This window comes from Calypte anna, chromosome 6 (assembly GCF_003957555.1).
Source record: "Calypte anna isolate BGI_N300 chromosome 6, bCalAnn1_v1.p, whole genome shotgun sequence".
NCBI classification, from domain to species: Eukaryota; Metazoa; Chordata; class Aves; order Apodiformes; family Trochilidae; genus Calypte; species Calypte anna.
The window spans coordinates 17,566,275-17,581,550 of NC_044252.1; the positions used below are offsets into that span (position 1 = coordinate 17,566,275).

Consider the following 15,276-nt stretch of genomic DNA (forward strand, 5'->3'; position numbering starts at 1 on the left):
CAGTATATATTCAAGATCACATACATACAGCAGTAAATGATTTCTCAGACACCAGCAATACCTTGTTTTTTAGAAACCATACCCATTAATGCCTTTAGAAACTGCTGACACTGAGAAATAATATTCTTTATTAAAAGCTTATAAATATGCAGAATTACAACCTCGATGTTGCTTGTATCTTTCATTAAGAAAAAATACTATGTAACAACCTTAAACAGTTTAAACAGCTCCCAGCAAATCCAAGGGGAAGTTAGAAATGAAAAAAAATAGCTTCAACTATGCTATGTATCCAAATAACCACTCTTAAAAGTATCTGTAGCAAAAAAAGCCAACAGCTCTTAAGAATATCTACAGCATAAAGCCAGCTTTCAGAGAACACATTGGTTTCTCCTTCTTCATGGGCAGTAGCAAATTACTTCTGTTTATTCCCCTGGTCTGTATCAAACAAGCTCACATGCTGAGTTTATCCAGGTTTTTTTCCCCCCTCTCAGGTTACACAAAGAGTTCACACTTCCTTTGATCAATTTTCAGAAAATCCACTCCCCCTCCACTCAGTTGTGTAAAACCTCTTCTGTGTCTAGTCTGGCTCTAATTGCTTTCCACTAGCCAACATTTTATTCTTCTCTTAAGAGCTTTTATTTATTTATATAAATGAGCCGTCTAACTTCTAGTCTGTGTTGTTTCACAAAACTAAACAAACCACACACTTGTGCTTGCTACACTTAGGAGGCATCCTTCATTCTCCTCAGCACTGCAGCAAATCTGCTCTGCTGCCAATTCAATTTATTTTTGTTTGCCTTGAACAATGGTGACAGTAATAAGATTCCAGCCTGAGTCTTACTGGTGCCTTGTACCTGGATACCAACATTGCTCTATTCCTACCCCAAACATATTGCCATAATGTATCCTATCCTTTTTCCACAGCTGCATCATACGAATAGCTTACGGTCAATATCATATATGATCAATATAACCAAATCTTTCTTCTTCTGTTGCTTCTGGTTTATAAAACCCAAATTTACAGCAAGTATCCCTTATTAGTTTTTACTTAATCAGATGTGATTAGAATTGCAAATAAAATCTATTCCTGCAAATTACTACCACGGAAAAAAAGCTCTAGTCACACTGTATTTGTAATCTTTAAGTACTCAAAAAATAAGCAGAGGAAAACATCTTGCATTATAACCAACTCTATTGCCAAGCACTAGAAAATCATGCCTTCAAAATGAAACAGAAATGACAACTAAACATTATTAAAATAAAAGCCAGAGCAATACAAATTTTCTGGGACAATGGATTTTTATTTATGTTATCAGAATGGAGATTAATCTCTCTGCCACACAAACTTGAGACAGTCTTCTGCTTAATGTGCATGATATCTCAGTATCTTGAAGAGCACTAGTGAGTAAATAATTGTATAAAATTTATGGCAGTTTCTCACACGATCTCTCAAGTGAATGAAGCAAAGCCTGGAAGGTAACATCTTTGTTAAACAAAATAATTTGTTTAGAAGGAAGAAACTTGTGTACTCCCAAACCCTTCAACAGGCTCCAGCAACAGACTTCAGGCTAAAGGATAGAGATGGGTCACTTGAAGTTTACTGCTGCTTTGCTTTTTCATATGAAGGTACCATTGGTCTGAAAGCTGCTTCTTGTTCCACCTATCTCAGCTTGTCTAACACAAGACCCTTCCACCCTCTATAAATCTTGCTTGGCTTATATCCTTATACCACCATAGCTGCAACAGGTACGCTGACAGCCAAACATCTTATGAGTTTCCTCAGCTGTAGGGCTCAATAGCTGCTCAAAGTGAGACAACATCTTAGTTTTTAATAGTCTTGGTCTTTCAATATCAGAAGGACACTGGGACCAGAAGCTGTTTACAAAAGGAAATTTCTACTCACCTTAAAGACTACTTCTGCAGAAAATGTCCCTAATAGAAAATAAAACTAAGTATTTTGAACATCAACAAAACGGACTCTATTGTCTTAATACTCAAGTGCCTCCAAACATGACAAACTTTGCAATTCTGCACAGGAATGACAGCATTTTCCCCATTTCACAGAAGGCCAGTTGACACTGGGAAAGTCTAAAGTGCCTCCACCCACATACCAAGGTAATGAGATATGGGCTAATGTCTGCTTCTCATCCAGACTGACCAGGAGGTGGTCTGCTTACCTGGCATTCAGACAGAAGCCAGCTACCCACTTGATGCCTTCCAAGTTCAGAGTGCAGAGAGGGGAAATACTTGATTACACAAAGACCAAGCTGTTTAGATCCTCTGCCTTTCAGGATACAAGGTTTCACTAAAAAATTAAAACCTATTTCCTCACATGAAATTACTACCATGATGGACTTAATGACATCATGGTCATTAAGCCAAATGACCCAGCCAAAAACCCAAAACTGAATAAATTATCTTACATGCAGAAAGAGCACAGCAACTTAGGTGTGCAATTGTATTTTGGCCTCTTCAAAGTCTTACTGTAGTTTCACTGCAGTATCTTAGGTCTTAGGCTGTAACTGTAATTATTTCATGAGATGTTCCTGAAGGATTTCCATCTATTCAGTGGTCCTCCAGCTGAAGCAGTGAATATACCTATACAAAGTAATCTGTACAATAGCATCCTTAAATCAGAAAGCCATATCAAAGTATATCAACTGGATTCTGTGACAGAGGACACAGAGTTTTATATAAAAAATACTACCATAGGAAGCAAATGGAGAAAAGACTAATATTTTCTCTTTGCAAGTATTATTTTACAACTCATGAACATGCTGAACATAATTTAAGTATAACTCTATATAAAGTTAATTATTTTTGCTTAGTATGGTCCTATGATATTTGCTTAATTGAATATAGTAATTAATATGAGGTAAACAGGCCAACATAACTAGAAAAATGAAGTGATATTCATGCATGGATTTATAAATCCAAGGACACAAACAAGTATCTTTTCTGGTAATTTCACCTGTGAAGAAGGAATTTTAAAGCACTGCTCACTAACAAAGCAAGCATGAAACACCTTGTAATAAAGGTCACTCATAACAGTTTTTAAAGCAACAACAACAAAAAAGCAGATGAAAATCCTGATGTAAAAGTTAATGGTTTTACTGATACTGCCTCTGGTTTTTGCATGGCTAATTCCCTGACAGTCAGAAACTCTTTCATTTCAAATAAGCTTGCTAATTCCTGTAAAGCATCTACCTGGTGACTTGCCAGACAAATATTTTAAGGTAAAATTTAATAAATGGAGCTAAAGGTATTACATCTAATTTAAAATTCTATATTGTGTAAACTATTGATATTAATGTCATTGAGTTTGTAAACAATCCATTTGTGGAAGCTAACCTTAGACACTGTATTGACCCAAAATATCTAGTGTAGCTCATCTGCAAAATGAAGCATCAATGCCTGGAATTCATTAAAAGTGTTACATGTTTAATTTTTCCTGCCCTACAGCTCCATTGTCTCGTAAAATTTTTCCTTTGATGTCCCCCACTAAAAGAATTAAAGGAATATTGTAATTGAAATGTCATTAATAATTCACAGGACCCTCCTCTACCAGCAATACATCTGATGAAATATTAATTGAGCTCCACAGACTGACAGTCTACAGAGAAGCACTTGCCTGTAATTTGAACCACGAGTCCTGATCTTGCTGTAGCTCAGACCTGCCAAGAAGGCTATTATCTGGATGGTCTTGCCCAATCCCATCTCATCTCCCAGAATTCCTCCTGCCTGCTGGCAGTGCAATTCCCAGAGCCACCTAACACCTGTCTGCTGGTACCTAAAACAAGGAAAAAGAAGATGGCAAACGTTTGATAATGCAGATCATAACAGAAAGTACTCATGAATTAATCATTTGGCAAGGTTCTTATACTACTTACACTGGATATGTTTTACATGAGTGCTGTATTTACTAGGTCATACATTCTTGATGCACTCACGACATTACACGCAACTTCCATTCTTTATGCAACACAAACATTTCTAATTAAACTCATAGTCATGGTAATTAGAGGGTATTTTATTTCATGTATATTTTAAGTATTAAAAGCAACTTGAAAAGCTACTCTAACGAAGCATTATCTTTCCAACAAAAACAATATGTAAGGGACTAAGAAATTTTATTATTTGGAACATACACCTTGAACTGAAGGAAAAGTCTGACTTGCAGGAGGTACAGCCTTTATAACCCGCTGTGAAAACTGATGACATTTGTCAAAGCATGCTTTTTACATCAATTAATTTAATAACATTTAGTCTCTTTCAATGATTAAAAAAAGCCAACAAAGCAAAATGTTTTGGAAAGCAAAAGAATAGAAACTATTCCAGTGAATGGGATGCAGCAGAGTATTATGTGAGAGTATCAAGGAGGTTTCAACTTCCAGACATTCACTGGAAATTGTATAAGCAACAAAAACACATTCCAATTAAAAGAAGCAGACCAGAAAGCAAGATTTACAATGGCAAGCTTAAAAGGTGGAGATAAGATGCTGGACTGAGAATCACTTTAGGACAAGCTTTAATATCATGATATGAAATAGTGAGATCAGAAGGAATAACATACCACACGTGTGGGTAAAAAGGGGAACAGAAAGAAGTGACCAGTATATTTAAACTACAATTAAAAATTTAACACCTTTCAGCACTTCTGTGCCTTGTAACTTAGGCAAAAAACAAAGTTACTGATAACATTTTCTTGAATGTATGCATTCCTGAAGAGCAGGGCACACCAAAGAGCAAAATACTTTTTGTTAAGAACTTTTTCTTCATTTTAGTACATTTTCTTGTGTGAGTTTCAAAATCCTCTTTCACATTTTGAACATATAATATTTAGCAATACTGTCAGCTACTAACACTAGTGTTTCAAAAGTACAGTTAAAAATCAATTTATGATGATTTCTGTACGTATTTAGAGAATGCTAAACAGATACAACCAAATGGCTTGAGTAGTTAGAAAAAGATGATGAAAGAACAAATTCAATGGTTCAGACATCAATACCAGCTGCTGGTGTCTCAAACACATTTTACCAAGAAGCCCTTAAAAATCCCTTTTATTAGAAATTAAATCAACTTAAAAATGCAGCAATCTAATAACAACTATGAAATGTCTTGCAGGATTAGCTAAGGATGGTTTGATACCATTGCTACATTTTATGAAGACAAAACATTTTCTGACCAAAATATTAAAGAATTAAGAAGAACTTCAATTTTAGTCAGAAGCAGCTGCCCCAGACTAATGCCCAGAATGTTTCTTCAGGAGAGATTTAAAAACTTCCTGATACTATTCTGTATTATTTCTTAGGATTACATCCAGTGCATTTCTATGCATCTTTCTCCCTCTTCACCTTTCTACTGATAAAGTTTCACCCTAGACACCTAAACTTGTGCAAAATTCTGCTCCATCTAAAAATGGAAAAGATGCAGGTGCTTTCTTTCTATAGTCATATAAACATGCAATAATTGCAACTATGCAAAAAGAGTAAAAAAAAATCCCCCCCAATAATTTGTTATGGTTATACGGAGAGATAATAAATTCTCATTACATTTGCATCTGGGTTGTATTTCATATGAGCAATCCTGCTGTGATGCATCCCTCAAAATTCACTACAGTAGCAATCAGAGTTTAGCTGCAGTTTTCTGAGACAAACTTGCCTTTCAGATGTATCAGGGCAATCACACACTGAAAGCAAATAAAGAAGAAACTTGGTTTCTTGCTTATATAGACAGCATTCTTTCAGGCTAAGTGCAGACAGTAAAAGGCAATGTTTGTAAGTCTGTCTTGCTCACTACATTTGCTTTTGCTCCACAGCAACACCAATGCTATTCTTGCTGAAGGTTTCTCAAAGCAGACAAGTATATAGGGAAGAAGAAGCTCGTCCACTTTTGGCTTACCAAAGAATGAACTTGAGTCTACTATTTCTAGTGTGAGCTCTTGGAACTCAATTCAACTATACAGGAAGATCACTTAGAGGAATCTACTATATGCTTCCCTGGGTCAATATACAGCCATGTTTTGTATTAAGCTTGCTCAGAACTCAAAGTTTAATGCCTATTGATTACGGGCCTTCCTACATTGGAGATTTCAGCATTTAAGTTGCAAGTCAGATGAATCACTCAACTCAATTGATCCTTCTAACCACTTCGGAAGTTTTGTCAACTGACTCATGCTTGCAGGGATACCCTTCATTAGTGAGGCTGATTATCTCTAAAATTAATTTTTAGTTGTCTGCCTTATTTCAATTCCCTTTGGGTTGCTCAGACCACACATCCGTTCTCGGGGTTATGAGTACCTTTGCATAAACAACTGGAAACCACATACTGGCTGTGCATGGTCCTGGCAACCAAGTCATTAATTCAATTCCATTTCAGAGCCAGTGCTTTCCTTCTGAGGAACTCCAGGACAACAGTAATATTTTCTTTGAGGTTAAGACTAAGTGGTCCTGTTGGAAGGGATATCACACACACCCATTATAAACCAGAGCCTTTCCACTACATAAATTATAAGATTTTAGAAAGTTAGCTTTTGAAAGAGAAGATATTTTTCCTGCTGAGCAAAATGTTGTCAACAAAAACACATTCATGTCTATTATGCACGAAAGTTAAGGGAGTGATTATAGATAAAGTTAAGTTGTCAGCTTTTTTGTGGCTGCCTTTTGTAAATAGCTTTTTGAGATGAACTTGAGGGTCACTGGGCATCATGGTCCCAAAACCCGGAATGGAAAGAAGTCACGTCCAAATCTGTAATCCAGCACTGAATAACTAAAGAATGAGTTGTGTTTTCCATCAACTAAAAGCTGTGCTCTTAATGAGCACATTGTACCATATTTTAAAATTTTACTGGGCTGTACTTCTACTTGAGTAGACTTTGAGTACTTATTGAAAGAAAAAGTGAAACACCTACACCTGTTTTCATTTATCAAAAGTTTCCAATATCTTGTTTTTCAAAGTTATTCTACAATTCCACACTCGAATTTAAAGCACTTATCAATAAAAGAAAGCATTTATAAAAATAGAATATGAGAACCTCTCAATTTGTAGTTTAGCTAATACACATTCACAATATTCATATCAGCCAGTTATCATCTGTATTTTCATGGAACTGCATTTTGTGCTTCTAATAAATTACTTTCTTCAAGGTTTGATCCTAGAGCTTTTTTCAAAGAGATAACCCAACAGAAATAACTGAAGTCGAGGCATCATTCACTGTCACAAGTAAGTGTTACAGCAAAGGGCATGCAGAAATCACAGTGACTGTTACTACTATTATTGACACCATATAGTAGCATAATATTAAAATAAAGTACAAAATACATACTTAAAAAGCTTTTTGTAGAGAAACCCTGGTACTTTGAAGCCTTCTTCAAATTCCGTGTCACTGTCTTCAGAAAGTTCCTCAGCTGTTTGATGTTCTTTGTCCTTCAATCGTTCTTTTTGCCACCTCCTAGAGTGACATAAGGAGTCAACAAAATTCAATTACTGCACAGAAATGATGGTATATGAAATCTACACTACACAGAGGCAAAAAAGGTATCTTAACCTTTCTAGAACTGAAATCTACTGCATTCAGCAACAAGGAACATCCTGAGTGAGATGCTTGAAAATCCAGTCATTTAACTTGACAGCAAAGAAACCATCTTAGTACAGTGTGACCTGCTTATTGAATGAGGGAAAGGCTCTGGATGTTTTCTATCTTGACTTTAGTAAGACACATGACACAGTTTCTCACAGCATTCTTCTAGAGAAATTGGCTGCTCATGGCCTGGATGGACATACGCTTTGCTGGGTTAAAAACTGCTGGGATGGCCAGGGCCAAAGAGTTGTGGTCACTGGAGTTAAATCCAGTTGGCAGCTCAGTCATGAGAGGTGTCCCCCAGGGCTCAGTGCTGGGGCTGCTCCTGTTTAACATCTTTATCAATGATCTGGATGAGGGGACGGAATGAACCCTTAGTAAATTTGCAGATGACACTAAGCTGGGTGGAAGTGTTGATCTGCGTGCAGAGGGAGCCAGACAGGCTTGACTGATAGCCCAGGCCAGCTGCATGAGTTTCAACAAGGCCAAATGTTGGGTCCTACTCTTTAGCCACCACAACCACCAACAGTACTGTAGGACTGGGGAGGAGAGGTTGGAGAGCTTCCAAGGAGAGAGAGGGACCTGGGGGTGTTGATCGACAGCTGGGTGAACGTGAGCCAGGAGTGTGCCCAGGTGGCCAAGAGTGCCAACAGCATCCTGACCTGTACCAGGAATAGCGTGGCCAGCAGGCAGCTGATCTTAGCGCAGTACTTGGCACCAATGAGGCTGCACCTCAAGTACTGTGTGAGGTTTTGGGCCCCTCACTACAGAAAGGACATTGAGCTACCAGAGCATGTCCAAAGAAGGGCAACAAAGCTGATGGAGGTTTTGGAGCACAAGTCTTATGGAAGCAGCTGAGGGAGCTGGGGTTGTTTAGCATAGAGAAAAGGAGGCTGAGGGGGAGACCTTATCACTCTCTACAATCGCCTTAAAGGAGGTTGTAAAGACATGGAGATCAGTTTGTTCAATCAAGTTACAAGTGATAGGACAAGAGGTAATGGCCTCAAGTTGCACCAGGGGAGGCTGGATTGGATCCTAGGAAGAATTTCTTCACTGAAAGTGTTATCAGGCATTGGAAAAAGCTGTCCAGGACAGTGGTGGAGTCACCATCCCTGGAGGTATTTATGGGTTGTGTAGATGTAGTACTTCAGGATTTGTTTTAGTTAAGGACTTGTCAGTGTTAGGTTAATGGTTGGACTCCAGGATCTTGAAAGTCTTTTCCAACCAAGGTTGGTTTTGTGATTCTGTGAATGCACTCTAGAACAGTCCTGCAGTAAATGGATGGAGGATGACTTAATATGATGCAACATCTTTCCAGTACATCTCAGTTTCTGAATGACAATTACAGGTGAGTGAATAGTACACCCATGGTAACATCTTACCATTAGCTTAGGTTGCTTCTGTAGCAGCAAAAATAAGGAACAAAATAAGAAACTCCCAGCCCCCTTCTCCAAACCACACTTCAAATGCTGGAAAAAAGGATTTCTGAACTATTTAAAACCAGGAGAAAATCCACATTTGCATCCCCTTTTTTTTTATTTTTAATCTTTTAAAAGTTATTTGTCCTCATTTTCTGTACAGCTCTGCATTGCTTTCAAGCATTCAAAGATAAACTGCACCTAGAGTTTAACATGTAATTTGTATTTTCTTTTCAGCCTCACTGTGTAGCATCCACTGTACCTTAATGTTATGGGATGAATGCCTTGTTTCCAAATCTACTAGCCCAATTTTATCCATGCCAGGAAAAAGAAACATAATCATAAAAATGTTAGTTAATTTCTGGCCCAAAGTTGCAAATTTCATCAGCTCCAGAAACCTAAATAGTTTCATTATCTTGATTTATATCCAGACCTAACTAGACAAAAAGGACAGAAACATTAGTCACTGTTAAAACTTACCTCAAGCAACTGCCTGTAAAGCAGTTACCATCCCTGACAATTTCATTCGTAACCTGGAAACAAAGCTGAAAACACTATAAAACACCTGAAGCACTGCCCCAAGTCTTTAAGACTTCAGCCATGTTGCTATCTAGCTCAGTCATTTTCAGGGCAGACATGACTGGCACAAATGTCAAGTACAGTGACTCAGTTACAACAAGACTTAAACCAAGGACAAAAGCTCCACTTACATTAAAATCAAGATAACTGTAGACTGAAAATCTTCCAAAGTGCTAGCTAGGTAAAGAATCGATATTAAACAGAGAAATAATTTTTACAAGAGTTTGACTCAAGTTCTGTATTCCAATATGAATTTCCACAAGCCAATACCACAGCTTCAGTCTCCCCTGGGAAGAAACAGATTGCCCTCTAGTGTACATTAGAAAAAGTGATTCAGAAACCAAGTAGAAATGTTTGTGAAATTAGCTGGTAGATGACCAGAAATTCAGGCAAGTCACCTTAATATAACTACTATATTTTCTGCCAGAAATGTGATCAATGCTAAAACTTCTCTTAGAATTATTAGATAACTAGAGAATACATATGTCTAAAATTCAAACTAATCAATACCATACTTAATAAATGCTTATTATGTGTATACACTGTACCTGTTACTTTACTGAAGTGTATAATTATACAACTTGTAGTACTGCATGCTCCGACACTACATTTCTTCCAAAGGTCTGGAGGGCTTTTTTGTGCTCAATTACCAGTTGAAAGAAAAAGCAACAATTTGTTGTTACGGAACAAGGCTGAGATTCTCAACAACTTCTTTGGCTGAGTATTCACTGGCAACCCCTCTCCTCATGGCTCTCATGTTGATGGTCCACAAGATGGAGATGAGCGAGACAAAGTCCCCCCCACTGTAAGTGAAGGCTTTCTACATGAGTGACTACCTCAGCTGACAAAGGAAAAGCAGTGGGTGTCATCTATCTGAACTTCTGCAAGGCCTTTGACACGGTTCCCCCACTCACCAAATTGGAGAGATACAGATTTGGATGGTTGAACTGTTCAGTAGATAAGGAATTGGCTGGATGGTCGCATCCAGAGGGTGATGGTCAATAGCTCAGAGTCCAGATGGAGACCAGGGACAAGTGGTGTCCCTCAGGGGACTGTACTGGGATCTGTACAGTTTAATATTTTTGTCAAAAATATAGACAGTGAGATCAAGTGCACCATCAGCAAGTTTGTGGATGACACCAAGCTGAGTGGTGCTGTCAGTAAGCCAGAGGGACAAGATGTCATCCAGAATGCCCTGGACAAACTGGAGAGATAAGCCCTGGTGGAGCCCATGAGGTTCAACAAGACCAAATTCAGCGTCCTGTCCCTGGGTCAGAACAATCCACACTGTCAGTACAGGCTGGGGGATGAGGTTTTAGAAAGCAACCCTGCAGAAAAGGGCTTGGAGGTGCTGGTGGATGAAAAGCTGGACATGAGCCAACAGTGAGAGCTTACAGCCCAAAAGGCCAATTGCATCCTGGGCTGCATCAAGAGAAACATGGCCAGCAGATGGAGAGAGGGGATTCTGCCACTTTGCTCTGGTAAGACCTCACCTGGAGTTCTGCATCCAGCTCTGGAGCCCTCAGAACAGGAGGGACATGGATCTGATGGAGTGGGTCCAGAGGAGGGACACAAAAATGATCACAGGGCTGGAACACCTCTCCTATGAAGACAGACTGAGGGAGCTGGGGTTGTTCAGCCTGGAGAAGAGAAGGCTCTGGGGAGACCTAATGATGACCTTCCAGTACCTGAAGGAAGGCTGGAGAGGGACTGTTTGCAAGGGCCTGGAGTGATAGGATGAGAGGCAATGGTTTTAAATTAGAGAAGAGCAGATTTATATTGGATGTTAGGAAAAGATTCTTTACCATGGGGGTGGTAGAAAAATGGAACAAATTGCCCAGGGAAGTAGTTAAGGCCTCACTCCCGGAGATGCTCAAGGTGTGGCTTGAGTTGAGGATGTCCCTGCTTACTGCAAGGGGGTTAGACTAGTTGACCTTTAGAGGTCTCTTCCAACACAGATTATTCTATGATTCTATTCAGTTTTTGAAAGGCTGTGAACAAGGACAACAGTATTTGCTAGACTAGGTCAGTCAGCCGGTCAATTGGTCTTGTATTTTTCTCCAGAAGTCAAACTTGGGAGGAAGACAGAACAGTAGCTCACATTTGACTTAACTACTAGAGACTTAACTGGAGTATTATATTGACCAATACATCCCTTACTCACATCAGGTAAACATCATTAATATGCATACATTTATATGCATAAATGAGAAAATACAGGTTTTACTATACCACCAAGGTCCCTTGAAAATAAAAGAATGATCCTTGAGAAAACTATTTTATGTTGTCCATAGTAACTGGCAGAAACACAACTGCAAGTGCAGTATGAAAGCTATATATCATACAATTAAATTTTTCGTAATATAAGAATGTATTCAGATACTAAGCCCATTTCCCACTTATTGCAATACCCTAGAAAGAAATTCTGCATCCAAAACAGTAATGAGTATGATTTTTTAAATTTTTTTTTTTAAATACAGTCAGGAACCAAGCTGAGTGTTTAATATAGTTTGCATTTGCAAATCACAGTATGTTTTCTATTTTAGACAGCTAAGATTCCCTTACAGATTATTCTAATTTGTTAAATTGAAGTATTCAGCATTACTTTTCTGATCTAACTTTTTATGGCCTATATGGGTAGATTTAATTGGTACATCCTAACAGATGAAATACATGCAGTTAGTACCACAAGTCTCCATAAGTAAATTAAGACCGATATAGACAATTACACACTTGAGCTTAGAATGAAAGGTGTATTCAGTGAGTGAGCCAAGATATATCTTCATTTGTGTCTTGGCTTTGTCATGTTAAAGAGCAGTTAGGATGCTCTAAGAAAGTATCTTTCAGGAAAGGTAATATTTAATCCTTTTTTAATTTATAACTCTGAAACATCAAGAGATTCAGTGACTTGTGCTTCAGAGAGAGCTAGCACATGAAAACTGATCTGATTTGTCAAAAACAAATTATATTTAGGTGAATTTTAACTTTTTGTTTGATTCTTTTTAATAACTGTTTTGCAAGCCAATAGCCACAACTTCCAGCTGATTAGATATCACTTTGGAGACACAGAAAGAAGCAGCTTTCTTATCCTTGCTGCTGAGCATTTGATAACATTTGAATAAAGAACTATTAGAAATGTACTCTACAAACTATACAGAATACACAAAGAAAACACAGATAGAGCACTTGTATCCAACAACACAATATGGAATCCATTTATTGAAGCAGCAAGCAGACACATACTGACAACTGCTATGTTGACCATGAGTGCCATTTTTTTGTTTTGTCCAAGCTGTTACATTATGCAGATGCTGTATTAGTGACATCAGTACTGTAACACTATATATCTTAGAACAAGTAAAAATTACTTGCTTATACTTATGCTTTTTATTTTAATATATGCAAAGGAAAGCTTTGATAAATATGCAAAAAACCCTCATATTCTTGATAAATTGCAGTTTCCAGATCTGCAAGACCATGAGATTAATAAGAGGACCTTGCAGCAGTTTTTTTGCTGAGAATATAGAAAATGTTTATTTTCTGTGCATTTAATCTACCTACAAAGTTACTTCTATTTTTTGATCCTATGTAAAAGAAGTTGGAGGACAGTGCATTTTCACTTAATCAATAGTCTTCAAACAAACTGGCTCAGTCATAACCTGACCATTCCACTAGATAGGAGGCAACAGGTTAAGATCCCACCAGCACCAGTTTTGAACTCTTTTAGACCAAGATGGTTATGGCTGAGTATGGCACCACCCTAAAAGCTGATAACCTAATCTTCTGGGTTCATTTGGTAATAGCCAGTATGAAGGGCAGTTGGGAAGGATGATATGCTACTTTAAACTGAATATTAAACTTACCTTTTAGCTGCTTGACATTGTTCTATTTATTTACCTTACTCTCCATAACCCTGATAATCCTTGCTACTGTTCATTATTCTTGCAAGCTATAATTCACTTTAGATGTTAACTTCTTCAGAAAAAAAAAGTATTTCCCTTGCCTGTCTGTAGAGTTTGCTTCCAGTAACAATAACTAGAGAAAGGCCAGACCCATACAAGAGAAAAGAACTGAAATTATTGAGATTGTGAGTGAATTACATATAACTTTCACTTTTTCACACTCCATTGATCACATCTTGCTTTGCATGACTAGGCTGAGCATTGAAAGTAGCCTTCAGAAGGAACAAACCAAGTGTTCTTCAACTTGCCTTGTTTACTGCAGAAAACACCAGCTCCTGTTCTGAAAACAGTCTTGTTCAGATGATGCTATGCAGTCCTGCAGCTAGCTAATTATCATGCTTTAACAACATCAGTGTATTTTCCCCTTGACACGACCAAAATCCTCAAGTGTCATCTCTGAAAAGTTTTAATGTTAAGGAAACTCATTTTCAATCTTTAAGAGTGTAGGACTGTTATCAGTGCCAAGCACAAGACTAGATGTTTAGGCAACTAAAGTAATCCTAATGGATTTTCCCCTGCCTTTCTCAGGGGTAAAATATACCATAATCTTACCCATTCATTTGCATTCAAAAGTAAAACTGACATGAAACAAGACATAAATGTAAGCAAATGACAGCATTTCTATAGCACTCCTAATATGTTTCTTAATTCACTATACTTTATTTTCTCATGGCACTTCCCATAATGAAGATTACCTGGGGGTGTCAGCATAAAAACGTCAATGTGGACAGCTGCAGCTTAACAGCCACTATAACTGCAGCTATGAAATTTTTAAGAGATGTTGTGTTTTGCTAGCAATTACAGTTATTGATATTTCTAAAATTCATTTAGGCTTTTATTGTAACTTTAGTAACCAAAAGAAATGTAGTCTATGATATGACTTTGCTAAGGATAAATTGTCACAATCTTAGAGTTATTAAAAAACGTGTTTGAATGAATTTAAATTGTGAGTCATATTAAAACTTTCAATCAAAATAAATTACTCTTGATGAAAACACTGAATTAAAAATGATTTAATATTGGTCTAATTTAAATGTGCAGAGTAAAGTTTTATGCAATAAAAGAGTAAATATTTTACCAATTAAGTACAATTAATTTTTGTTAATGCATCCAATTAAAAACATATTTCTTTTTGACCCTTTGGACATCGTTCAGACTAGCCAGTTGCTGAAATCTTCTATTCAAGCACAATAAACTATGCTTTCACTTTGAAAAGCAGCACCCTGGGATTGCAGACCTATTGCTTCATATCAGGTCCTGATATGCCTTTGTAACAGGCAATGCAAAAGTGAAGTTTGCCTCTTTTTATTTGAAGTTTTGTTATGAGCTGTGATTGCCTCTGCTGTCAGAAGATACCTCTTCCTCTACAGCAGCTCAGGCTCTCACCACAGGAGGAGATGGTGTTTATAACTCTACTTCTTGACCCCTTTTCTGATGCTGCATTTAAAGCTTAAGCTGTGTTTAAATCCATAAGATTTTATGTTTTATGTTTCTACAGAAGTGTAAAATCAGATTATCCTAAGCATTAACCAAATTTCTCTGCTAGGTCTTGCCACTACATCAATCATTCTCCACTGACAGACCCAGTGCCTATTCTTTCTTTCACTCTAGAGCAGTTGTTTTCAAATTGGAAACCATGATTTTTAAAGAAGACTATGAAATTACTTGAAAGACACTCACTAAAGATAATCAAATAACAGTAAGAATGCTCTTCACAAGATGAAGTTCACTGAATGAA

The 15,276-nt window shown here is 37.5% G+C and overlaps 1 protein-coding gene across 1 annotated transcript in view; it reads right to left on the minus strand.

The window, feature by feature from the left end:
- ERCC6 (ERCC excision repair 6, chromatin remodeling factor) overlaps window positions 1-15,276 on the minus strand; it is a 46,232-nt gene that overhangs the window by 20,222 nt on the left and 10,734 nt on the right. Inside the window, 2 exon segments of the mRNA XM_008502029.2 lie at window positions 3,632-3,790; window positions 7,325-7,450. Of these exon segments, the coding sequence (XP_008500251.2) occupies window positions 3,632-3,790; window positions 7,325-7,450 (285 nt within the window).